A 26,440-nucleotide genomic window follows, 5' to 3' on the forward strand; every position below is an offset into this window, starting at 1 on the left:
CGTCCCAAATCTCCTTTCCTTTGCTCTTTTTGTCCTAAAACCACCCCAAACTGCCTGGATTTGCCTTTTTTCCCCTAAAATTTCACTTTTTTCCCCTAAAAATGCCCCAAAATTCCCTTATTTCACCATTTTTCTTAAATAACCCCCCAACACTGCCTGGATTTGCCTTTTTTTCCCCTAAAAATTCCCTTTTTTCCCCTAAAAACGCCCCCAAAATTCCCTTGTTTTACCATTTTTCCTAAATAACTCCCCACACTGCCTGGATTTACCTTTTTTCCCCTAAAAATTGCCTAAAATTTCACTTTTTTCCCCTAAAAACACCCTCAAAATTCCCTTGTTTCACCATTTTTCTTAAATAACCCCCACACTGCCTGGATTTACCTTTTTTCCCCTAAAATTTCACTTTTTTCCCCCAAAAACGCCCCCAAAATTCCCTTATTTTACCATTTTTCCTAAATAAACCCCCACACTGCCTGGATTTGCCTTTTTTCCACTAAAATTTCACTTTTTTCCCCTAAAAACACCCCCAAAATTCCCATATTTTACCATTTTTCCTAAATAACCCCCAAACTGCCTGAATTTACCTTTTTTTCCCTAAAAATTTCACTTTTTTCCCCTAAAAACGCCCCCAAAAATCCCTTATTTCACCATTTTTCTTAAACAAACCCCCACACTGCCTGGATTTACCTTTTTTCCCCCTAAAATTTCACTTTTTTCCCCTAAAAACACCTCCAAAATTCCCTTGTTTTACCATTTTTCTTAAATAAACCCCCACACTGCCTGGATTTACTTTTTTCCCCCTAAAAATTGCCTAAAAATTCCCTTTTTTCCCCTAAAAACGCCCCCAAAATTCCCTTGTTTTACCATTTTTCCTAAATAACCCCCCACACTGCCTGGATTTACCTTTTTTCTCCTAAAAATTCCCCTTTTTCCCCTAAAAATACCTCCAAAATTCCCTTGTTTTACCATTTTTCCTAAATAACCCCCCAAACTCCCTGGATTTACCTTTTTTCCCCCTAAAAATTCACTTTTTTCCCCTAAAAACGCCCCCAAAATTCCCTTGTTTTACCATTTTTCTTAAATAAACCCCCAAAGTGCCTGGATTTGCCTTTTTTCCCCTAAAAATTTCACTTTTTTCCCCTAAAAACGCCCCCAAAATTCCCTTATTTCACCATTTTTCTTAAATAACCCCCAAACTGCCTGGATTTACCTTTTTTCTCCTAAAAAATTCCCTTTTTTCCCCTAAAAACGCCCCCAAAATTCCCTTATTTTACCATTTTTCCTAAATAAACCCCCAAACTCCCTGGATTTACTGTTTTTTCCCCTAAAATTTCACTTTTTTCCCCTAAAAACGCCCCCAAAATTCCCTTATTTTACCATTTTTCCCTAAATAAACCCCCACACTGCCTGGATTTACCTTTTTTTCCCCTAAAATTTCACTTTTTTCCCCAAAAAACACCCCCAAAATTCCCTTATTTTACCATTTTTCCTAAATAACCCCCCAAACTGCCTGGATTTACCTTTTTTCCCTTAAAAACACCCCCAAATTTCCCTTATTTCAGCTTTTTTCTCTAAAAAATACCCTCCAATTCCCTGGATTTACCTTTTTGTCACCCAAAATATCCCCCAAACCCCCTCAGTTCCCTTTTTCTTCCTCAAATACCCCCAAACTCTCTGGATTCAGCCTTTTCCCCCTAAAAAATTTCACTTTTTTCTCTAAAAACACCCCAAAAATTCACTTTTTTCCCCTAAACCCATCCCCCATACTCCCCAAATTCCCTTTTTTCCCTCAAAACTCCCCAGATTTACTTTTTCCCCCCTAAAAATTCACTTTTTTCCCCCTAAAACCATCCCCCAAACTCCCCAAATTCCCTTTTTTCCCTACAAACACCCTCAAAACTCCCCAGATTTACTTTTTTCCCCCTAAAAATTCACTTTTTTCCCCCTAAAAAATCCCCCAAATTCCCTTTTTCCCTCACAAACTCCCCAAATTTACCATTTCTCCTACAAATTCCCCCAAAACCTCTCTAGTTTAATTTTTTTTTTTCTCTTTTTCTCACATTATTTGGATTGAATTACCAAAAAAAACGGGAATCCCAGAGATGGCTCCGAGTTATTGTGGGGAGGGGTCCCAAAAAGGGGAATTTTGGGGGCAGATTTGGAGATTTTGGAGCTTTTTTTAATCCCTGCAGGGAGCCCCAAACCTCTTGATGCAAATTTAGGGGGATTTGAAGGAAATAAATAAATTTTTACGGGGGAATAAAGAACTTATTGAGGATTAACCATCAAAAAAAAATGGGGCTAAACCCCCCAAAAGGAGCTAAAATAATCCAAAATAAGGGTTCAACCCACCTAGCACCTAAATATTCCTTCAAAAAGGGTCAAATCCCCCAAAATCCCCCGAAAAATCCAACTAGACCTCCCCTCTGGAAGTCAAAATTCCCCCAAAATTACAATTTTAATCCCCAAAAAAGGGTCTAAACCCCCCCAAAAAAAGGAGTTTTCGTTTTCCCTAAAGAGAAATTCCACCCCCTCCCCAAAAGAAATGCCCTGAAAAAGGGGCAGGACCCCCTCAGGGAGGACTCAAAGCCCCCAAAATTTGGGTTAAACCCCCCCCAGCAGCTCAAGACCCCCCAAAAATGACCTAAATCCCCTCCCCCCCCCGGGATCATCCTTCAAACCCCCCCAAAATATCCCCAGATCCCCTCACACCCCACCCCGAGGCCTGCACTGCCTTCGTCCCCTCTTCTTCCTCCTCAGGACCCTCCCAAATCCCCCTCAGGTCCTTCCTCACCTTCCTCTTCCTCAAATTCCCCTCAGGTCCTTCCTCCTCCTCAGGATCCCCCCAAATCCTCCTCAGGTCCTTCCTCCTCCTCAGGATCCCCTCAAATCCTCCTCAGGTCCTTCCTCCTCCTCAGGATCCCCCCAAATCCCCCTCAACTCCTTCCTCACCCTCCTCCTCCTCAAATCCTCCTCAGGTCCTTCCTCACCCTCAGGATCCCCCCAAATCCCCCTCAGGTCCTTCCTCACCTTCCTCTTCCTCAAATTCCCCTCAGGCCCTTCCTCCTCCTCAGGATCCCCCCAAATCCTCCTCAGACCCTTCCTCACCCTCCTCCTCCTCCTCAAATCCTCCTCAGGTCCTTCCTCACCGTCCTCCTCTTCCTCAGTTCCACCTCAGCTCCTTCCTCACCCTCCTCCTCCTCAAATCCCCCTCAGGCCCTTCCTCACCCTCCTCTTCTTCCTCAGTTCCACCTCAGCTCCTTCCTCACCCTCCTCCTCCTCAAATCCTCCTCAGGCCCTTCCTCCTCACCGCCCACCCCCCCAAATCCCCCTCAGCTCCTTCCTCACCGTCTTCCTCCTCCAATCCTCCTCAGGCCCTTCCTCACCCTCCTCCTCCTCAAATCCCCCTCAAGCCCTTCCTCCTCACTCCCCCCTCCCCCAATCCCCCTCAGGCCCTTCCTCACCGCCCCCCCCAATCCCCCTCAGGCCCTTCCTCACCCTCCTCCTCCTCCTCAGAGCCTCCCGGGCCTCCCCCCATTCCCCTCTGGCCCTTCCTCACCCTCCTCCTCCTCCTCCTCCTCCTCAGCCCCCCCAGCCCCCTCCCCACAGGCCGCCCCCCCTCAGCCCCTGGGCCCTGCCTGCCCCCCCCCTCCCCTCACCCTCCCCTCCCGCCGCCCCCTCCCCAAACCTGGTCCGGCGCGCCGGACCGACCCCCAGCCACACAGAGAAGGCGCTCGGGAGAGGCGGTTACTGGACCTTTCGTCCGGGCCGTGATGGTGGCCTTGGAGCGGCGGCGGCGGCCGGGGGAGGCTGCAGCTGCCGTGGCAGGACGGAGAAGGGGGAGTGCAGTGCGGGCTGGGGGGGGAGGCGGCGGCGGCGGGGGGGACACTCGGGCTCTCCACGGCCATGGGCAACGGGCAGGGGGTGGAGAACGGGGGGCACAGTCACTGAACGGCGCGGGGGGCTCGGCCCGGCGGCTCCTCCGCCCGCGCCCCGCGCTCCGCGGGCGGACACACAAAATGGCGCCCGCCCTGAGGCAGCGCACCGGCGGCCGCCGGAAACAGCCGAGCGCCGCCGGAAACAGCCGAGCGCTGCCGCTTCGGAGGGGGCCGAAAAACTGCGGAAATGCACGAAGAGCTCGTCGGGTTTTTCCGGTTGATGCCGAGCGTTTCCGAGCGCCTCCAAAGCTCTCCGGATTCTCCCGAGGTTTTCCGAATGTGGCCGAAAGTCTTCGTATGTGGGGATTTTCTAAAGAGTTTTAGGGCGAAATTTTACCGGAAAAAGATTTTATTAGGAGATTTGAAGTCTTTTCCCCCCACGAATTCCTCTTTCCCTCCCCAAAATCCCTGCAAATCCACGGTGCCCGCTGATGATTGGACTCGATGTTCCCCCAAAATCCTCTCCCCATGTGGAGTTCAGCTCAGGACAGGGAATTTCCATGGTCACGGGATGTTTCTCCACATCCAAACGTCGCGCGGCAAAAGAAAAAAAAAAAAACAAACCCCCAAAATGTCGTGAATTTGCAGGAAAATCTGTGCGAGACGAGAGGAGCGGGAAGGGAGTTAGGGATCTGCCTGTGACTTGGAAAGAAGCAACATAGATTTTATAAAACCAGGAGAATACAACCCCAAACCCCTCGATTTTTCTAATTATTGACGGTATTTTCGCACTGGTTTGGCCGCTTCGTTTCTTTGGGATGGGAAATCATGGGATTTCCGCGAAGTTCTCCAAAACTCTCCGAGTGTTCCCGAAGTTCTCCGAGGAGTTCCGAAGATTTCCGAAGGTTGACGAAGGCGCGCTCGGAACGTTTCCGAAAGTCTCCTGACGAGACTGACGGAGATTGACGAAGCCGATGGGGGATGGCGGGAACGCCCGCAATGGGAAGAGGACGAATCCATCTGAGTACAGAAAGGGGGGGGGGGGGGAAACAACATGGATTGTGCCACACGGCGCACGGGCAGGGCCCCAAAACCGGTGACCGCGGCTTCGCGCCGTTACACCGGGGTGAATCGGAGGCAGAAAAAACCTCTGGCCGTTCTTTTCTCCTGAACGGCCGCGGGTACCGGGAACGGATTCGGTGCGTCTCCCCCCGCCCGGCGGGATGTGGAGCGGCGGCGGGCGCGGGGGTTTGCGCGGGCCGCCAGGGGGCGCTGCGAGTTGCGTGAGGGGCCGTGAGGGGTCTTGGGGGTCGTGAGGGGCTTTGAGGGGTCGTGAGAGGCTTTGATGGCCCCTGAGGAGCTGTGAAGTGTCGAGAGGGGTTTGAAAGCTCAGAGGGGATTTTAGGGGTCGTGAGGGGCTTTGAGGGATCTTGAGGGGGGTCTCGGGAGCCGCCGCAATGGTGGAGAAGGACGAGTCCAGCCCCGGCGGCATCAGCGAGGAGGAGGCGGCTCAGTACGACCGGCAGATCCGGCTCTGGGGGCTCGAGGCCCAGAAAAGGTCGCTGGGGCTGGGGGAGTTGTTTGTGTGTGTGGGCGGGGGGTTCACTTTATGGGCTTTGGGGGCTTTATGGGCGGGTAAGAGCCCTGTAGGAGCTTTAAGGGGGCTCTGTAGGGGCTCTTGAGGGTCCCTATAGAGGTTTGGGGGTCCCTACATGGCCTTGGGGGGAGGTATCCGTGAGGGTTAGGGATGGTTCTGTAGGGGTCTGGGGGTCCCTGTTTGGTCTTGGGGGTCCCCATGAGGGTTAGGGGTGGCTCTGTAGAGGTCTAGGGGTCCCCATGAGGGTTAGGGGTGGCTCTATAGGGGCATGGGGGTCTTCATAGGGGTTAGGGGTGGCTTTATGGGGTTCTGGGGGTCCCCACGGGGTTTAGGGGTGGCTCTGTTGGGGTTTTGGGGTCCTTATTTGATTTTGGAGGGTCCCCACGGGGTTTAGGGGTGACTCCCTAGCGGTTTTGGGGTCCCACATTCCCATTCTTTGGGATTTACCTGGAGGAGAAATCCTGATTTTTCTTCCCCGATCCCCCCACAGGCTGCGGGCGTCGCGGGTGCTGCTGGTGGGGCTGCGTGGGCTGGGGGCCGAGGTGGCCAAAAATCTCATCCTGGCCGGGGTCAGGGGCCTCACCCTGCTGGACCACCAACAGGTGAGGGGGGCACACACCTGCCAACACACCTGGGCACACCTGGGAGCCACCTGGGCACACCTGGGAGCCACCTGGGCACACGGTCACCTCCACCCTTGGGGGTTATCCCTCTGCTCCTCTCAGGATTAGCCCCAAATTCTGGACATTTATCACTTCTATCTTTAGGTTTTTCCCCCCAAAATCTGGGAATTTCATTGCCTCCATCCATGGGTTTTTCCCCCAAAATCTGGGAATTTCATTGCTTCCATCCATGGGTTTTTTCCTCCCCAAAATCTGGGAATTTCGTTGCCTCCATCCATGGGTTTTTCCCCCTAAAATCTGGGAATTTCATCACCCCAGTCCAGGGGTTTTTTTCCTTCAGAAACAGCCCCAAAATTTGGGAATTTCATCTCCTCCATCCCTGGGGTTTTTCCCTCACAAACATCCCCAAAATCTGGGAATTTCATCTTCTCCATCTCTGGGGTTTTTCCCTCACAAACATCCCCAAAATCTGGGAGTTTCATCTCCTCCATCTTTGGGAATTTTCTCCTCACAAACACCCCAAAATCTGGGAGTTTCATCCCCTCCATCCCTCAGGAACATCCCCAAAATCTGGGAGTTTCATCCCCTCCATCCCTCAGGAACATCCCCAAAATCTGGGAGTTTCATCCCCTCCATCTTTGGGAATTTTCTCCTCACAAACATCCCAAAATCTGGGAATTCCTGTGTCCCATTTCCCCAGAGCTGTGTCCCCAATGTCCCCAGGTGTCCCTGATCCCAGAGCTGTGTCCCCAATGTCCCCAGGTGTCCCTGATCCCAGAGCTGTGTCCCCAGTGTCCCCAATGTCCCCTGTGTCCCCAGGTGTCCCCCGAGGACAGCCGGGCGCAGTTCCTGATCCCAGAGCTGTGTCCCCAATGTCCCCAGGTGTCCCTGATCCCAGAGCTGTGTCCCCATGTCCCCTGTGTCCCCAGGTGTCCCTGATCCCAGAGCTGTGTCCCCATGTCCCCAGTGTCCCCAATGTCCCCAGGTGTCCCCCGAGGACAGCCGGGCGCAGTTCCCGATCCCAGAGCTGTGTCCCCATGTCCCCAGTGTCCCCTGTGTCCCCAGGTGTCCCCTGAGGACAGCCGGGCGCAGTCCCTGATCCCAGAGCTGTGTCCCCATGTCCCCAGGTGTCCCTGATCCCAGAGCTGTGTCCCCATGTCCCCAATGTCCCCAATGTCCCCATGTCCCCAATGTCCCCAGGTGTCCCCCGAGGACAGCCGGGCGCAGTTCCTGATCCCAGAGCTGTGTCCCCATGTCCCCAATGTCCCCAGTGTCCCCTGTGTCCCCAGGTGTCCCCCGAGGACAGCCGGGCGCAGTTCCTGATCCCGGCCGGCTCCCTGGGCCGGAACCGCGCCGAGGCCTCTCTGGAGCGGGCGCAGAGCCTGAACCCCATGGTGGAGGTCAAGGCCGACCCCGAGAGCGTGGAGAGCAAACCCCACGAGTTCTTCACCCAGTTCGACGCGGTACCGCGGGGCCTGGGGGTTGTCACGGGTTTGGGGGGGATTGGGGGGGATTGTCACGGGTTTGGGGGGGATATTCCTGGATTTGGGGGGGATTGTCACGGGTTTGGGGGGGTTTGTCACAGGTTTGGGGGGGTTTGTCACGGGTTTGGGGGGGTTTGGGGGGGATTGTCACGGGTTTGGGTGGGATTGTCACGGGTTTGGGGGGATTGTCACGGGTTTGGGGGGGATTGTCACGGGTTTGGGGGATTTGGGGGGGATTGTCACGGGTTTGGGGGGGATATTCCTGGATTTGGGGGGATTGTCACGGGTTTGGGGGGGATTGTCACGGGTTTGGGTGGGATTGTCACGGGTTTGGGGGGATTGTCACGGGTTTGGGGGGGTTTGTCACGAGTTTGGGGGGGTTTGGGGGGGATTGTCATGGATTTGGGGGGGTTTGGGGGGGATTGTCACAGGTTTGGGGGGGATTGTCACGGGTTTGGGGGGGGTTTGGGGTGATTGTCTCGGGTTTGGGGGGGATATTCCTGGATTTGGGGGGGATTGGGGGGGATTGTCACAGGTTTGGGGGGGTTTGGGTGGGATTGTCACGAGTTTGGGGGGGTTTGGGGGGGATTGTCACGGGTTTGAGGGGGTTTGGGTGGGATTGTCACAGGTTTGGGGGGGTTTGTCACAGGTTTGGGGGGGTTTGGGGGGGTTTGTCACAGGTTTGGGGGGGATTGTCACGGGTTTGGGTGGGATTGTCACGGGTTTGAGGGGGATTGGGGGGGATTGTCACGGGTTTTGAGTGAGTGTCCCATTTTTGGGTAAGATTATCCCATTCCAGAGTGTGATCACCCCATTTTGGGGTGAGATTGTCCCATTTTGGTGCAGAACCCCCCCATTTTGGGGCAGAACCCCCCCATTTTGGGGTGGAACCCCCCCATTTTGGTGCAGAACCCCCCCATTTTGGGGCAGAACCTCCCCATTTTGGGGCAGAATCCCCCCATTTTGGGGCAGAATCCCCCCATTTTGGGGCAGAACCCCCCCATTTCGAGGTAGAACCCCCCCATTTTGAGGCAGAACCCCCCCATTTTGGGGTAGAATTGTCCCATTTTGGGGTGGAATCACCCATTTTGAGGTAGAATTGTCCCGTTTTGAGGCAGAATCCCCCCATTTTGAGGCAGAACCCCCCATTTTGGGGCAGAATCCCCCCATTTTGGGGCAGAATCCCCCCATTTTGGGGCAGAATCCCCCATTTTGAGGTAGAATTGTCCCATTTTGAGGCAGAATCCCCCCATTTTGGGGTGGAACCCCCCCATTTTGGGGTAGAACCCCCCCATTTTGAGGCAGAATCCCCCCATTTGGAGGTAGAATTGTCCCATTTTGGGGCAGAACCCCCCATTTTGAGGCAGAATCCCCCCATTTTGGGGCAGAACCCCCCATTTTGGGGCAGAATCCCCCCATTTTGGGGCAGAACCCCCCCATTTTGGGGCAGAATCCCCCATTTTGGGGCAGAACCCCCCCATTTTGAGGTAGAATTGTCCCGTTTTGGGGTGGAATCACCCATTTTGGGGTGGCGTCACCCATTTTGAGGTAGAATCTTCCCATTTTGGGGCAGAACCCCCCATTTTGGGGCAGAACCCCCCCATTTTGGGGCAGAATCCCCCATTTTGGGGCAGAATCCCCCCATTTTGAGGCTGAACCCCCCATTTTGAGGCAGAATCCCCCATTTTGAGGCAGAATCCCCCATTTTGGGGCAGAATCCCCCCATTTTGAGGCAGAATCCCCCCATTTTGGGGCAGAACCCCCCATTTTGGGGCAGAACCCCCCATTTTGGGGCAGAACCCCCCCATTTTGGGGCGGAACCCCCCCATTTTGGGGCAGAACCCCCCATTTTGGGGCGGAACCCCCCCATTTTGAGGTAGAACCCCCCATTTTGGGGCAGAATCCCCCCATTTTGGGGCAGAATCCCCCATTTTGAGGCAGAATTGTCCCATTTTGAGGCAGAATCCCCCCATTTTGGGGTGGAATCGCCTCATTTTGGGGCAGAATCCCCCCATTTTGAGGCAGAATTGTCCCATTTTGGGGCAGAACCCCCCATTTTGAGGCAGAACCCCCCCATTTTGAGGCAGAATCCCCCCATTTTGGGGCAGAATTCCCCCATTTTGGGGCAGAATTCCCCCATTTTGAGGCAGAATCCCCCCATTTTGGGGCAGAACCCCCCATTTTGAGGTAGAATCCCCCCATTTTGAGGCAGAATCCCCCATTTTGAGGCAGAATCCCCCCATTTTGGGGTGGAATCACCCATTTTGGGGCAGAACCCCCCATTTTGGGGCAGAATCCCCCCATTTTGGGGCAGAACCCCCCCATTTTGGGGCAGAACCCCCCATTTTGAGGTAGAATTGTCCCATTTTGAGGCAGAATCCCCCCATTTTGGGGTGGAACCCCCCCATTTTGGGGCAGAACCCCCCCATTTTGAGGCAGAATCCCCCCATTTTGGGGTGGAACCCCCCCATTTTGAGGTAAAATCCCCCCATTTTGGGGTGGAATCACCCATTTTGAGGCAGAACCCCCCCATTTTGAGGCAGAACCCCCCATTTTGGGGCAGAACCCCCCCATTTTGGGGTAGAATTGTACCATTTTGGGGTGGAATCACCCATTTTGAGGCAGAATTGTCCCATTTTGAGGCAGAATCCCCCCATTTTGGGGCAGAACCCCCCCATTTTGAGGTAGAATTGTTCCATTTTGGGGTAGAATTGTCCCATTTTGAGGCAGAATCCCCCCATTTTGAGGCAGAATCCCCCCACTTTGAGGTAGAATTGTCCCATTTTGGGGCAGAACCCCTCATTTTGAGGCAGAATCCTCCCATTTTGGGGCAGAACCCCCCCATTTTGGGGTGGAATCACCCATTTTGGGGCAGAATTGTCCCATTTTGAGGCAGAACCCCCCCATTTTGGGGTAGAATTGTCCCATTTTGGGGCAGAACCCCCCATTTTGGGGCAGAATCCCCCCATTTTGGGGCAGAACCCCCCCATTTTGAGGCAGAACCCCCCATTTCGAGCTACAATTCCCTCCTACCCCAAAAAAGACCACCCTCATCCCCATCCCACTCTCCCTCTGCCCCGTGCACCACTTCCCCCATGAATCCCCCCGGGATCCAGGGCTGATCTCCCAGATTTCCCCTCCAGGTGTGCCTGACCTGCTGCTCCAGGGAATCCATGGTCAGGATCAACCAGATCTGCCACAAAAACGGCGTCAAGTTCTTCACCGGCGACGTCTTCGGCTACCACGGCTACATGTTCGCTGACCTGGGCCAGCACGAGTTCGTGGAGTGAGTTTTGGGGCAGAACCCCCCAAATCCGGGGATTTTGGGGGGTTCCTGGTGCAATTCCTGCCTTTTTCCATCCGCAGGGAGAAGCCCAAGGTGGCCAAGGTGAGCACGGGGGTGGAGGATGGACCTGAGGCCAAACGGGCCCGGCTGGAGCCGGCCGAGACCACCATGGTCAAAAAGGTCAGTGGGGAGGGGACCCCAAAACCCTAAAAACCTGAGAGGGACCCCAAAATCCTGGGATGGACCCCAAAATCCTGGGATGGACCCCAAAATCCTGGGATGGACCCCAAAATCCTGGGATGGACCCCAAAACCAAACCCCAAACGGGCCCGGCTGGAGCCGCCCGAGACCACCATGGTCAAAAAGGTCAGTGGGGAGGGGACCCCAAAACCCTAAAAACCTGAGAGGGACCCCAAAATCCTGGGATGGACCCCAAAATCCTGGGATGGACCCCAAAATCCTGGGATGGACCCCAAAATCCTGGGATAATCCTGGGATGGATCCCAAAACCAAACCCCAAACGGGCCCGGCTGGAGCCGCCCGAGACCACCATGGTCAAAAAGGTCAGTGGGGAGGGGACCCCAAAACCCTAAAAACCTGAGAGGGACCCCAAAATCCTGGGATGGACCCCAAAATCCTGGGATGGACCCCAAAACCCTGGGATGAAATCTTTGAGGGACCCCAAAACCAAACCCCAAACGGGCCCGGCTGGAGCCGCCCGAGACCACCATGGTCAAAAAGATCAGTGGGGAGGGGAGCCCAAAACCCTAAAAGCCTGAGAGGGACCCCAAAATCCTGGGATGGACCCCAAAACCCTGGGATAGACCCCAAAATCCTGGGATGGACCCCAAAACCCTGGGATGGACCTCAAAAATCTGGGATAGACCCCAAAATCCTGGGATAAAATCTGGGATAGACCCCAAAATCCTGGGATGGACCTCAAAAATCTGGGATAGACCCCAAAATCCTGGGATGGACCCCAAAATCCTGGGATGGACCCCAAAATCTTGGGATGAAATCCTGTGAGGGACCCCAAAACCAAACCCCAAATGGGCCCGGCTGGAGCCGGCCGAGACCACCATGGTCAAAAAGGTCAGTGGGGAGGGGAGCCCAAAACCCTAAAAACCTGTGAGGGACCCCAAAACCCTGTGAGGGACCCCAAAATCCTGGGATGGACCCCAAAACCCTGGGATGAAATCTGTGAGGGACCCCAAAACCAAACCCCAAACGGGCCCGGCTGGAGCCGGCTGAGACCACCATGGTCAAAAAGGTCAGTGGGGAGGGGAGCCCAAAGCCCTAAAAATCCTGAGAGGGACCCCAAAACCCTGTGAGGGACCCCAAAATCCTGGGATGGACCCCAAAATCTTGGGATGGACCCCAAAACCCTGGGATAAAATCCTGGGATGGACCCCAAAACCAAACCCCAAACGGGCCCGGCTGGAGCCAGCCGAGACCACCATGGTCAAAAAGGTCAGTGGGGAGGGGACCCCAAAGCCCTAAAAGCCTGAGAGGGACCCCAAAACCCTGAGAGGGACCCCAAAATCCTGGGATGGACCCCAAAACCCTGGGATGAAATCTGTGAGGGACCCCAAAACCAAACCCCAAACGGGCCCGGCTGGAGCCGGCCGAGACCACCATGGTCAAAAAGATCAGTGGGGAGGGGAGCCCAAAACCCTAAAAACCTGAGAGGGACCCCAAAACCCTGGGATGGACCCCAAAATCCTGGGATGGACCCCAAAATCCTGGGATAGACCCCAAAATCCATGGGATGGACCCCAAAATCCTGGGATAGACCCCAAAATTCTGGGATAAAATCCTGGGATGGACCCCAAAACCCCAGGAGAGATCTCCCAAAACATCTCTGCTGCTTCTTTCATTCCTTGGTGGCCCCAAGTCCCTTTGAGGTGACCCCAAACCCCTTTTAGGGTGGCCCTGACCCCTTTTAGGGTGACCCCAAGTCCTTTTTAGGTGGCCCCAAGTCCCTTTGAGGTGGCCCTGACCCCTTTGAGGTGACCCCAAGTCCCTTTTAGGGTGGCCCTGACCCCTTTTGGGGTGGCCCTGACCCCTTTGAGGTGGCCCTGACCCCTTTAGGGTGGCCCTGACCCCTTTAGGGTGGCCCTGACCCCTTTCTCCCCCCCCATGTGCCATTTTTGCCCAAAATCCCGTTGTTTCCCCCCAAAGCAGCAGCTGCAGTTCTGCCCCCTGCAGGAATTTCTACCCTTCCCCAGCACCAAAAATCCCCTTTTTTTACCCTTTTTTTCCCAAAAAAATCCCCTTTTTTTCCCCCCAAAAATCCCCTTTTTTCCCCCAAAAATCCCCTTTTTTTCCCCTTTTTTCCCCCAAAAAATCCCCTTTTTTTCCCCTTTTTTCCCCCAAAAATCCCCCTTTTTTCCCCCCAAAATCTCCTTTTTTTCCCCTTTTTTCCCCCTTTTTTTTCCTCTTTTTTTCCCCTTTTTTTCCCCCAAAAATCCCCTTTTTTAACCCCCAAAAATCCCCTTTTTTCCCCCTTTTTTTCCCCATTTTCCCCTTTTTTTCACCGTTTCCCCCAAACCCCCTTTTCCCCCCCAATTGCCCTTTTTGCCCAAATCCCGTTGTTTTCCCCCAAAGCAGCAGCTGCAGTTCTGCCCGCTGCAGGAATTTCTACCCTTCCCCAGCCCCAAAAATCCCCTTTTTTTCCCCCAAAAATCCCCTTTTTTCACCCCCAAAATCCCCTTTTTTTCCCCTTTTTTTCCCCTTTTTTCCCCCTAAAATCCCCTTTTTTCCCCCCAAAATCTCCTTTTTTTCCCCTTTTTTTCCCCTTTTTTTCCCCCTTTTTTTCCCCTTTTTTCCCCCAAAACTCCCCTTTTTTCCCTTTTTTCCCCCAAAAATCCCCTTTTTTTCCCATTTTTTTCCCCCAAAACTCCCCTTTTTTCCCATTTTTCCCCCCAAAAATCCCCTTTTTTTCCCCATTTTTTCCCCTTTTTTACCCAAAAATCCCCTTTTTTCCCCATTTTTCCCCCCAACCCCCTTTCTCCCCCCCAATTGCCCTTTTTGCCCAAATCCCCGTTGTTTCCCCCCAAAGCAGCAGCTGCAGTTCTGCCCCCTGCAGGAATTTCTACCCTTCCCCAGCCCCAAAAATCCCCTTTTTTTCCCCCTAAAATCCCCTTTTTTCCCCCAAACCCCCTTTCTCCCCCCAAGGTCCCTTTTTGCCCAAAATCCCGTTGTTTCTCCCCAAACCATCCCCTGCAGTTCTGCCCCCTGCAGGAATTTCTACCCTTCCCCAGCCCCAAAAATCCCCTTTTTTTCCCCCTAAAATCCCCTTTTTTCCCCCAAACCCCCTTTCTCCCCCCAAGGTCCCTTTTTGCCCAAAATCCCGTTGTTTCTCCCCAAACCATCCCCTGCAGTTCTGCCCCTGCAGGAATTTCTACCCTTCCCCAGCCCCAAAAATCCCCTTTTTTTCCCCTTTTTTCCCCCAAAAATCCCCTTTTTTTCCCCTTTTTCCCCCTTTTTTCCCCCTTTTTTTTCCCCTTTTTTTCCCCTTTTTTTCCCCCAAAAATACCCTTTTTTCCCCCCAAAATCCCCTTTTTCCACCCCAAAAATCCCCTTTTTTTCCCCCAAAAATCCCCCTTTTTTTCCCCATTTTTTCCCCATTTTTCCCCCAAAAATCCCATTTTTCCCCCCCAAACCCCCCATTTTTCCCCCCAACCCCCTTTCTCCCCCCCAAGTGCCCTTTTTGCCCAAAATCCCGGTGTTTCCCCCCAAAGCAGCAGCTGCAGTTCTGCCCGCTGCGGGAGGCGCTGGCCGTGCAGTGGCGCGGGGAGGCGGCGGCGGCGGCGCTGCGCAGGACGGCCCCCGACTACTTCCTGCTGCAGGGTGAGGCCCACGCACCCCGGGTGGGGAAAATATTGGAATTCTGGGGGGAAAATCTCAGATTTGGGGAGAAAATGTCATTTTTGGGGAGAAAATTGGAATTCTGGGGAGAAAATGGCATTTTTTTGGGGAGAAAATGTCATTTTTTGGGGAAAAAATGTCATTTTTTGGGGAAAAAATTGGAATTCTGGGGAGAAAATGTCGTTTTTTCGGGGAAAAAATCGCATTTCTGGGGAGAAAATCTCATTTTTGGGGAAAAAAATTGGAATTCTGTGGATAAAAATCTCATTTCTGGGGAAAAAATGTCATTTCTGGGGAGAAAAACATATTTCTGGGGAGAAAATGTCATTTTTGGGGAAAAAATTGGAATTCTGGGGAGAAAATGTTGGGTTTTGGGGGAAAAAATGTCATTTTTTGGGGAGAAAATGTTGTTTTTTCGGGGAAAAAATTGCATTTCTGGGGAGAAAATCGCATTTTTGAGGAAAAAAATTGCATTTCTGGGGAGAAAATGTAGGATTTGGGGGGAAAAAATTGGAATTCTGTGGATAAAAAGCTCATTTCTGGGGAAAAAATGTCATTTTTGGTGAGAAAATTGGAATTCTGGGGAGAAAATGTCATTTTTGGGGGAAAAAATTGGAATTCTGTGGATAAAAATCTCATTTCTGGGGAAAAAAATGTCATTTTTGGGGGAGAAAATTGCATTTCTGGGGAGAAAAATCGCATTTCTGGGGAGAAAATCTCATTTCTGGGGAAAAAAAGTCATTTTTGGGAAAAAAATTGGAATTCTGGGGAGAAAATCGCATTTCTGGGGAGAAAATGTTGTTTTTTCGGGGAAAAAATGTCATTTTTTGGAGAAAAAATCTCATTTCTGGGGAAAAAAATGTCATTTCTTGGGAGAAAATCGTATTTTTGGGGAGAAAATCGCATTTTTTGGGAGAAAAATCAGATTTTGGGGAGAAAATGTCGCTTTTTGGGGAAAAAATTGGAATTCTGGGGAGAAAATGTCGTTTTTTCAGGGAAAAATCGCATTTCTGGGGAGAAAATTGTATTTTTGAGGAGAAAATCACATTTTTGGGGAAAAAAAATCTCATTTTTGGGGAGAAAATGTCATTTTTTGGGGGAAAAATCGCATTGCTGGGGGGGAAATCTCATTTTTGGGGAGAAAAATTCAATTTCTGAGGTTTTATTGCAGTGACAGTGACAGTGACAGTGACAGTGACAACGTTCCTGTGGTGTCACCCAGGTGACAATGACACAGTGACAGTGACAATGACAATGACAATGTGCCCATTTAGTTCTGTTGCAGTTCCGTTCCGAGGCTGGCCGTGACCCGTGTCCCTGCAGTGTCCCCGAGGTGACAGTGACACAGTGACAGTGACAATGTCCCCATTTCAGTTCTGTTGCAGTTCAGGACCGAGGCTGGCCGTGACCCGTGTCCCCGCAGTGTCACCCAGGTGACAGTGACCCAGGTGACAGTGACACAGGTGACAGTGACCCAGGTGACAGTGACACAGTGACAATGTCCCCATTTCAGTTCTGTTGCAGTTCCGGGCCGAGGCTGGCCGTGACCCGTGTCCCCGCCGTGTCCCCGAGGTGACAGTGACAATGACAATGTCCATGTCCCCAGTTCTGTTGCAGTTCCGTTCGGAGGCTGGCCGTGACCCGTGTCCCCGCAGTGTCACCCAGGTGACAATGACCCAGGTGACAGTGACACAGTGACAATGACAATGTCCATGTCCCCAGTTCTGTTGCAGTTCCGGACCGAGGCTGGCCGTGACCCGTGTCCCCGCTGTGTCACCCAGGTGACAGTGACCCAGGTGACAATGACCCAGGTGACAGTGACACAATGACAGTGACCCAGGTGACAGTGACAATGTCCCCATTTCAGTTCTGTTGCAGTTCCGGGCCGAGGCTGGCCGTGACCCGTGTCCCCGCCGTGTCCCCGAGGTGACAGTGACACAGTGACAATGACCCAGGTGACAGTGACACAGTGACAGTGACAATGTCCCTTGTCCCCAGTTTTATTGCAGTTCCGGTCCGAGGCTGGCCGTGACCCGTGTCCCCGCAGTGTCACCCAGGTGACAATGACCCAGGTGACAGTGACACAGTGACAATGACAATGTCCATGTCCCCAGTTCTGTTGCAGTTCCGGACCGAGGCTGGCCGTGACCCGTGTCCCCGCCGTGTCACCCAGGTGACAGTGACCCAGGTGACAATGACCCAGGTGACAGTGACACAGTGACAATGACAATGCCAATGTCCCCAGTTTTATTGCAGTTCCGGACCGAGGCTGGCCGTGACCCGTGTCCCCGCAGTGTCACCCAGGTGACAATGACACAGTGACAATGACCCAGGTGACAATGTCCATGTCCCCAGTTCTGTTGCAGTTCCGTTCCGAGGCTGGCCGTGACCCGTGTCCCTGCAGTGTCACCCAGGTGACAGTGACACAGTGACAGTGACACAGTGACAGTGACAATGACAGTGTTCCTGTGGTGTCACCCAGGTGACAGTGACACAGTGACACAGTGACAGTGACAATGTCCATGTCCCCAGTTCTGTTGCAGTTCAGGACCGAGGCTGGCCGTGACCCGTGTCCCCGCAGTGTCACCCAGGTGACAGTGACACAGTGACAATGACACAGTGACAATGACACAATGACCCAGGTGACAATGACCCAGGTGACAGTGACACAGTGACAGTGACAATGTCCTTGTCCCCAGTTCTGTTGCAGTTCCGTTCCGAGGCTGGCCGTGACCCGTGTCCCCGCAGTGTCACCCAGGTGACAGTGACACAGGTGACAATGACACAGTGACAATGACAATGACAATGTCCATGTCCCCAGTTCTGTTGCAGTTCCGTGCCGAGGCTGGCCGTGACCCGTGTCCCCGCCGTGTCACCCAGGTGACAATGACCCAGGTGACAGTGACACAGTGACAATGACACAGTGACAATGACACAATGACCCAGGTGACAATGACACAGTGACAATGACAGTGACAATGTCCATGTCCCCAGTTCTGTTGCAGTTCCGGTCCGAGGCTGGCCGTGACCCGTGTCCCCGCCGTGTCCCCGAGGACTCGCAGCGCCTCCTGCGGCTGCGCCGGGAGGTGCTGGAGGCGCTGGGGGTGGGGGCGCAGCTGCTGCCGGAGCACTTCCACAGGTGAGGGGACACCTGGGCAGGGACACCTGGGCATGGCAAGGACACCTGGGTATGGCAGGGACACCTGGGCACGGCAGGGACACCTGGGCACGGGAGGGGACACCTGGGCACGGGAGGGGACACGCCAGGGACACCTGGGCACGGGAGGGACACCTGGGCAGGCTAAGGGACACCTGGGTCGGTGAGGGGAGAGGGGAGGGGACACCTGGACAGGTGAGGGGACACCTGAGCACGTCAGGGGACAGCGGAGGGGACACCTGGACACGGGAGGGGACACCTGGACAGGTGGGGGGACAGCAGAGGGGACACCTGGGTAGGGGAGGGGACACCTGGACAGGGGAGGGGACACAGAAGGGACACCTGGACACGTGATGGGACACTTGGGCATGGCAGGGGACATGGAGGGGACACCTGGACACGGGAGGGGACACCTGGACAGGTTAGGGGACAGGGGAGGGACACCTGGACACGGGAGGGGACAGCAGAGGGGACTCAGAAGGGACACCTGGACACAGGAGGAGACTCCTGGACATGGGAGGGGACAGCAGGACAGGTGAGGGGAGGGGACACCTAGGCAGGGGAGGGGACAGGGGAAGGGACAAGGGACACTTTACAGGTGAGGGGACACCTGGACAGAGGAGGGGACACAGGGGACGCTTCCACAGGTGAGGGAACACCTGGGCATGCCAGGGGACAGGTGAGGGGACACCTGGGCATGACAGGGGACAGGTGAGGGGACACCACAGGTGAGGGGACACCTCCCAGGTGAGGGGACACCTGGACATGACAGGGGACAGGTGAGGGGACACCACAGGTGAGGGGACACCTGACATGCCAGGGGACAGGTGAGGGGACAGCTCCCAGGTGAGGGGACAGGTGAGGGGACCCCTCGCAGGTGTCCAGCAGCTCTCTGGGGGTGCACCCTCTGCTCCTCTCAGGGCTGAGCCCCCGGGGGATTTTCAGGCCCCCCCCCCAATTTTTGGGGTGAATCCCCCCGAGTTTGGGATTTTCCCCTTTTCCATTTTTCCCCTTTTTTTCCCCCATTTTCAGCTTCTGCTTCTCGGAGATGGCGCCGGTGTGCGCCGTGGTCGGGGGCGTGCTGGGCCAGGAGGTGGTCAAGGTACGGCTGGGGGGGGCTGGGGGGGCTCGGGGGGTCCCCAAATCCCCCCCGTGACCCCCCCCTGTCCTCCCCTCCCCCCCCAGGCTCTGTCCCAGCGGGACCCCCCCCACAACAACTTCTTCTTCTTCGACGGCGTCCGGGGCCAGGGCATGGTGGAGTGCCTGGGACCCCCCAAATGAGGGACCCCCCAATTGGGGAGGGGGCCTGAACCCCCCCCGTGGGGCACCCCAAATCCTGGAGAGGGCTTGGAGTGCCTGGGACCCTCCAAATGAGGGACCCCCCAATTGGGGAGGGGGCTTGGAGTGCCTGGGACCTCCCAAATGAGGGACCCCCAAATTGAGGAGGGGTCTCATAGGGGCACCCCAAGTCCTGGAGGGGTTTGGAGTGCCTGGGACCCCCCCCAAAATGAGGGACCCCCAAATTGGGGAGGGGGCTTGGAGTGCCTGGGACCCCCCAAATGAGGGACCCCCAAATTTGGGGAGGGGGTTTGGGTGCCCTAAACTCCTTGGGGAGGGGGTTTGGGGGGGTCCTGATCCTCTCAGGGAGGGGTTTGGGGGTCCTGACCCCCCTCAGAGGCACCCCAAAATTTGGGGAGGGGTTCGGGGGTCCTGCCCCCCCCCCCCAAAGGCACCCCAAAATTTGGGGAGGGGTTTGGGGGGTCCTGCCCCCCCCGGGTTTTTGGGGAGGGGGTTAATAAAGGATTTCCTAAAAAATCGTGGCTGATTTTGGGGAGGGGGGGGAGGGAAAAGGGGGGGGGAGGGGCTTCTGCCGAGACCCCAAAAAGGGGTGAACCCCAAAATTGGGGGGGGGGGCTCTGAAATCCCGGAGAAATCCCCCAAAATCCCACAGACCCTCCCCGAAATCCCATAAACCCCCCAAAATCCCACAGACCCCCCCAAAATCCCAGAAATCCCCCAAAATCCCACAGACCCCCCCCCCAAAATCCCAGAAATCCCCCAAAATCCCACAGACCCTCCCCGAAATCCCAGAAATCCCCCAAAATCCCACAGACCCCCCCCCCAAAATCCCAGAAATCCTCTAAAATCCCACAGACCCCCCCCAAAATCCCCGAAATCCCCCAAAATCCTACAAACCCCCCAAAATCCCAGAAATCCCCGAAAATCCCACAGACCCCCCCCCCAAAATCCCAGAAATCTCCCAAAATCCTACAAACCCCCCAAAATCCCAGAAATCCCCCAAACCACATAAACCCCAAAACCCCCCAAAAATCCCAAAACCCCCAAACCCCATAAACCCCAAAATCCCCCAAACCCCATAATTTCCAAAATCCCCCAAGCCCCATAAACCCCCCAAAAATCCTATAAACCCCCCAAAATCCTATAAACCCCAAAATCCCCCAAATCCCATAAAATCCAAAATCCCCCAAACCCCATAAACCCCCCAAACCCCATAAACTCCCCAAACCCCATAAACCCCCCAAAAATCCCAAAACCCCCCAAAAATCCCAAAACCCCCCCATAAACCCCAAAATCCCCCAAACCCCAAAATCCCCCCAAAACCCCATAAACCCCAAAATCCCCCCAAAAATCCCCAAACCCCATAATTTCCAAAATCCCCCAAACCCCATAAACCCCCCCAAAAACCTCAAACCCCCCTAAAATCCCATAAACCCCCCGAAATCCCATAAACCCCAAAATCCCCCAAACCCCATAAACCCAAAAATCCCCCCCAAAATCCCAAAACCCTCCCAAAAATCCTATAAACCCCCAAACCCCATAAACCCCAAAATCCCCCAAACCCCATAAACCCCCTAAAAAATCCCAAACCCCCCAAACCCCCATAAACCCCAAAATCCCCCAAATCCCATAAACCCCCCATAAACCCCAAAATCCCCCAATCCCCCCCCAAATCCCATAAAACCCCCAAACCCCATAAACCCCCCAAAAATCCTATAAACCCCAAAATCCCCCAAACCCCATAATTTCCAAAATCCCCCCAAAACCCCCAAACCCCATAAACCCCCCAAAAATCCCAAAATCCCCCAAATCCCATAAACCCCAAAATCCCCCCAAAAATCCCCCAAACCCCATAAACCCCAAAATCCCCCCAAAAATCCCCAAACCCCCAAAAACCCATAAACCCCAAAATCCCCCCAAAAATCCTATAAACCCCCAAACCCCATAAACCCCCCAAAATCCCATAAACCCTAAAATCCCCCCAAAATCCCCCCAAAAATCCCAAACCCCCCAAAAATCCTATAAACCCCATAAACCCCAAAATCCCCCAAACCCCATAAACCTCCCAAAAAATCCCAAAACCCCCCAAAAATCCTATAAACCCCAAAATCCCCCCAAAATCCACCCCAAACCCTTCTGTGGTAAATCGATTTTATTGCAAACAAAAGTACAAAAAACGGGGACACCCCCCCCCCCTACCCCACCCCAAAAATTCCTGTACAGACCCCAAAAAAATGTACAGACCCCAAAAAAATGTACAGACCACCCCAAAAATGTACAGACCACCCCAAAAAAATGTACAGGAACCCCAAAAAATTGTACAGGAACCCCAAAAAATTGTACAGGAACCCCAAATAATTTACAGCCCCCCGAAATTGTACAGCGTTCCTATGTACAGCCTATGTACAATGTACAGCATCTACAGCCCCGTTTTGGGGGGGATTCGGGGTTTTTTGGGGGGTCCCCAAAATCGCCCCCTCCCCAAATTCCGCCCCCCGACCCCAAAAAAAACCCCAAATCCGCCATTTTATGGCTCATTTACAGCATTTACAGCCCTGCGGGGGAGGGAATTTGGGGGGTCCTGGGGTGATTTGGGGTCCCCCCCCCCCTTAAAATAATTTGGGGGGTGGTCTTGACCTCCCCCCCAGCACCATTTTGGGGGGGGGGTTTCCCCTATTTCACCCCTAAAAAAAAACCCCAAAATTTCACTTTACACCCCAAAAATTTCAATGTACACCCCCCTAATTTACACCATGTACAAACCCTTTTTTTATGGGGGGGGTCTCCCCCTTCCTGCCACATTTTTGGGGGTCCCCGCCCAATTTTGGGGACCCCCCTCCCCAATTTCACCCCCCCCCCCTTTAAATGAATAAATTACCCCAAATAAATAAAACCAAAGGGGGAGGTGGGCGCTACCAACTCCAATGCGGGGGGGGGTTTGTGCTTTGTGCTCCTTTGAAGGGGGATTCCCCGCCGTGAGCGTCACGTGGGTTTCTCCAGGTGTTCTCCAGGTGTTCTCCAGGTGTTCCCGGGTTTCTCCAGATGTTCTCCAGGTGTTCCCGGGTTTCTCCAGGTGTTCTCCAGGTGTTCTCCAGGTGTTCTCGGGGTCAGTTCCCCCCTCTGGCCGCCAGGGGCGCTGCGGGCGCGGCCCCGAGCCAGGGCGCCACCCAGCGGAAGAGCGGCCCCCAGAAGAGCCCCCGGCCGCGGCGCTGCGGGACGATCTCGTTAATTAACCTCTTAATTAACGCCGCCAATTAGCGCCACGCACCCGTCCCGCCCCTCCAAACCCAGCCCTGGCAGCCGGAGTTGGAATGGTGCAGCCGGGATGGGGAAAAAACGGAATTTCGGGGGGGTGTCACACCCCAAAAAAGGGGGTTCAGCCCAATTTTGGGGGGTGTTTGTTGAAGTTTTGGGGGTGTTTATTCAAGTTTTGGGGTTCTTTCCTAAATGTTGGGGTTCTCCCTCAAATTGCAGCCTCTCCCAAAGCGCCAAAATCCAGTGGGAGGTGGAATGGTGGAGATAAAATGAGGGGAAAAAAGCTGAATTTTGGGGGAATCCAGCCCAAAAATTGGGTGTTCAGCCTAATTTTGGGTGTATTTATTAAATTTTGGGGTGTTTTCCCTAAATTTTGGGGGGTTTCCCTCAAATTCCACCCTCTCCCACCCCCCACATTCCAGCCCTGGCAGCAGGAGTTGGAATGGTGAAGCTGAAATGGGGAAAAAACCTGAATTTTGGGGTTTTTACCCCAAAAAAAGTTGCCTCAAGGGGCGCGTCCCACCCAATTTTGGGTGTCCCCGCTAAATTTTAGGGCGTCTCCCCCAAATTTTGGGGCGTTCCCCCAAATTCCAGCCCCTCCCACCCTCCAAACTCCAGCCCTGAGGAGGAGAACTCGGAGGAATTGGGGGAAAAAAAGGAAATTTTAGGGATTGTCCCTCGAAAAGTCCCCTTGGGGGTGTCCCTGATGCATTTTGGGGTGTCCCCCCCCAGAATTTTGGGGTGTTCCCACTAAATTTTGGGGGTTCCTGTCAATTTTGGGATCCCCCAACCCAAAAAAAAAGTCAAAAACCACCAGGAATGAGCTGGAGGGGGAGAAATTTTGGCAAACCCCCCAAAATCCCACAATTTCCACCCAAATTTCAATTCCCCCCCCCAATTTTTTGGGGGTGCACCCCCCAACATTTTGGGATAATCCCAACGGGGAGAATTTTAAGGGTTCCCCCCTAAAATTTTTCATTTCCCACCCAAATTTTTCCGTTCCCACCCAAATTTTTGTGTGTCCCCCCCCCCCAAATTTGGGGGTCCCCCCCCCCAAATTTGGGGGTCCCCCCTCACCTGGCGCTCGTAGCTGTGCTGGAAGGCGTCCCCCAGGAGCCTCAGGCGCGCCCCCAAAATCTGCTCGGGGCTGGGGGGGGCTCCGGGGGGGGGGGCTCCGGGCAGGTGCCCGTTGGGAACAGCCCCCCCCTCAATTTGGGGGGGCTCCGAGGGGCCGAAATCACCTGGGGGGGGGGGAGGGGGAGGGGAGGTACGAGTGAGCCACGCCCCCCCCCCCAAAATGTGGGGAGGGGGTTTGGGATGGAATAGATGGAATGGGACCCCCCCCCAAAAGTGAGGATAACCCCCCCCGCTCATAGGATTGGGGAGCCCCACCCTCAGAAATTGGGGACCCCCTCCCCAGAAATTGGGATGTCCCCCAAAAAGTGAGACCCCTCCTCAAAAATTGTAACACCTCCCCCCCCACCCCCCCAGAAATTGGGACCCCCCAAATGGGATTGGGGACCCCCCCCCCAAAAAATTAGGGACCCCCCCCCATAAATTAGAGACCCCCCCCACCCAAAAATTGGGACCTTTGATGGGATTGGGGACCCCTCCCCAGAAATTGGGATGTCCCCCAAAAACTGAGACCCCTCCCCAAAAATTGTAACACCCCCCTACCCCCCCAGAAATTGGGACCCCCCCCAAAAAAATTAGGGACCCCCCCCACCCAAAAATTGGGACCTTTGATGGGATTGGGGACCCCTCCCCAGAAATTGGGACCCTCAATGGGATTGGGGACCCCCCCCATCAATTAGGACCCCCTCCCCACATTTAACCCCTCCCCACAGGAATTGGGGACCCCCCCCCAGAAATTGGGACACTCAATGGGATTGAGGACCCCCCCCATAAATTCAGACCCCCCCCCCATAAATTCAGACCCCCCCCCCCAATAATTCAGGACCCCCCCCCCAAAATCGCGCCCCCCCCCCCCCAGCACTCACCGTGTGCCCCCCACCCATAGAACCCAAACTCCGGGGGGGTCCCGGGGGGGTCCCCGCGTCCTCCGCAGCTCAGGCGCGTTGGGGAGGGGTCCCGGGGGTCTCCCCTGCTGGGGGGGGGGTCGTGCGTGGTTGGGGCCCCCCCCCCGCCCCCCCCGCAGGCGGGGTGCGAGGGGAGGGGGGCTGGGGGCTCCCCGAGGGTCCCTTCCCGCAGCGGTCTGGCCATCGCTCCCGGGGGGCTCTGTGGGGAGAGACACCCCCAAATTGAGCCTGGGGTCTCACTGAGGGGTTGGGGGGGGGTCCCCCAAACCGCGCCCCCCCCCAAATAAAAGCATGGCGTCCAGCGGCCGCTAGGGGGCGCGCTGCGAGCGGGCGCTGTTTGTAAACAAACCGGGAGCGACCCCCGCGTGTCCCCCCCCAGCGACCCCCGAGGGTCCCCCCGGGGTCCCCAACCCCGCCCGAGCCGGGGGGGCTCAGCCCGGACCCCTCCCCGAGGGGTTCAGCCCCCCCAAAACCCCCCCGGGAGGGTCCGAGCCCCCCCCCCCTTGCCGCCCACCCCCCCCGGCCATGTGCGGTGTCGCTGTCACCCCCTCCCCAACCTGTCCCCGTGTCCCCCCCCCCACACCTTGGGGTCCCCCCCTTCACCCCGGGGTCCCCCCCCTAACGCTGTGTCCCCTCCCTGGACCCCTCCCCAAATTTGGGGACCCCCCCCCCCTCAATTTTGGGCACCCCCCCCTTCACTTGTGGCACCCCCTCAATTGAGGACCCCCCCCCCTTCAATTTGGGGACCCTCCTCAATTTAAGGAACCCCTCCTCAATTTTTGGGCGCCCCCCTCTATTTGGGCACCTCAATTTGAGCGACCCCCCCCCCTTCAATTTTAGGGACCCCCCCTCAATTCTGGGGACCCCCCCCCTCCCCTCGTGGCTGTCCCCGCTGTCCCCTCCCTGTCCCGCGTGGGTCCCTCCCCCCCTTCCCTCTCAACCTTCGGGACCCCCCCTCAATTTAGGGACCCCCCCCAATTTACCAGGACCCCCTCCTCAATTCCTGAACCGCCCCCCCCATTTCGCGACCCCTCCCCACCCTTCCCCCCCCCTCCAGGCGTCCCCCCCCAAGTGCCACCCCCGCGTGTCCCCCCTGTCCCCACCGCCCCCCCCACAACGACCCCCGCCCTTCCCCCATCCCGGGGGTCTCCCCCACCCCTCCCCCACCTGCCGGTGACCCCGGGACCCCCCCGGGACCCCCCCCCCACTCACGGCAGCCGCATGAACCGCTCGGGACGGGCGCGTTCGGCACCGCCGGCACCGGCTCGAGCCTCGGCCACGCCCACGCGTGACGTCACCGCCCGCCCGTGACGTCACCGCCCCGCCCCGCCCCGGACAAGTTCGGGCTTGTGCGACCGCCGAGTTGGGGGGGTGGGGGGGGGATTTGGGGGGGGGTTTTAAGGGGATCCCCCTCCCCAAATTAGGTGAGACCCCTCCCCCACTTTGGGAAAATCGGGAGGTTTCACCCCCCCAAAAAAAAAATTTAAAAAATCAAAGCCCGACCCCCGCCCGAAAATTTGGGGCGCCCCCCAAAATGCTTTGCCCCAAATGGGACCCCCCCCCCAAAATAAAGTGAGACCCCTCCCCAAAATTCTGCCAAACTCCTCCAACCGCGACCCCCCCCCAAGATAATCCCAAATTCCCACCGATCTAAACCGCGACCCCCCCTCAAATTCGGGCACACCCCAAAAGTACGACCCCCCCCAAAATAAGCACCCCCCACCCCCCCAAAAGTGCGACCCCCGCCCCAATTCTGCCCCACGTGGGTCCCCCCCCCCTTCCCCAAAGCCGGGGGTCCCTCCCCGCCCCCACTCGGGGTTTTCCCACTCCTCCCCCTCCCCATTTTGGGGGGGGGTCCCGGGGCGGTCCCGGGGTCGCCGCAGCCACTCAGCCGCCGCCCCCCCCCCGTTTCCAGGCGAAGCTGCGGCCGCCGCCGCCCCGGTAACAGCGCG

The 26,440-nt window shown here is 55.4% G+C and overlaps 3 protein-coding genes across 11 annotated transcripts in view; 1 reads left to right on the forward strand and 2 right to left on the reverse strand.

Moving 5' to 3' along the window:
• Nucleotides 1–4,863, reverse strand: part of ZC3H4 (zinc finger CCCH-type containing 4) — a 41,499-nt gene extending 36,636 nt beyond the window's left edge. Inside the window, 1 exon segment of the mRNA XM_059872482.1 lies at nt 3,757–4,863. Coding sequence (XP_059728465.1) covers nt 3,757–3,908 — 152 coding nt within the window. The 5' untranslated portion in view covers nt 3,909–4,863.
• A 318-nt stretch (nt 4,864–5,181) lies between these two features.
• SAE1 (SUMO1 activating enzyme subunit 1) lies at nt 5,182–19,710 on the forward strand. 9 transcript variants are annotated; one of them, XM_059872452.1, is made up of 10 exons: nt 5,184–5,436; nt 5,966–6,077; nt 7,388–7,561; nt 10,726–10,868; nt 10,949–11,048; nt 14,612–14,720; nt 16,606–16,664; nt 17,792–17,877; nt 18,928–18,997; nt 19,081–19,425. In XM_059872452.1, exons 1-10 carry the CDS (start codon nt 5,336–5,338, stop codon nt 19,174–19,176), a joined length of 1,050 nt encoding a protein of 349 aa, XP_059728435.1. In that variant the 5' UTR covers nt 5,184–5,335; the 3' UTR covers nt 19,177–19,425. The 9 variants fall into 9 exon arrangements, with proteins under 9 accessions (XP_059728441.1, XP_059728435.1, XP_059728434.1 ...); XM_059872451.1 differs by lacking the exon at nt 16,606–16,664 and adding an exon at nt 16,252–16,310 and having other exon boundaries at nt 5,185–5,436; XM_059872453.1 differs by lacking the exon at nt 16,606–16,664 and adding an exon at nt 19,432–19,710 and having other exon boundaries at nt 5,186–5,436; nt 17,733–17,877; nt 19,081–19,201.
• A 1,618-nt stretch (nt 19,711–21,328) lies between these two features.
• LOC132341200 (uncharacterized) lies at nt 21,329–25,833 on the reverse strand. Its single transcript, XM_059872569.1, has 4 exons — nt 25,701–25,833; nt 24,450–24,687; nt 23,527–23,690; nt 21,329–22,403 (listed from the first exon to the last, which is right to left on the reverse strand). The coding sequence occupies exons 2-4, from the start codon at nt 24,670–24,672 to the stop codon at nt 22,302–22,304; spliced, it is 489 nt and encodes a 162-aa protein (XP_059728552.1). The 5' UTR covers nt 24,673–24,687; nt 25,701–25,833; the 3' UTR covers nt 21,329–22,301.
• Nucleotides 25,834–26,440: the final 607 nt, after the last annotated feature.

Source organism: Haemorhous mexicanus, chromosome 36, assembly GCF_027477595.1.
Source record: "Haemorhous mexicanus isolate bHaeMex1 chromosome 36, bHaeMex1.pri, whole genome shotgun sequence".
NCBI lineage: Eukaryota > Metazoa > Chordata > Aves > Passeriformes > Fringillidae > Haemorhous > Haemorhous mexicanus.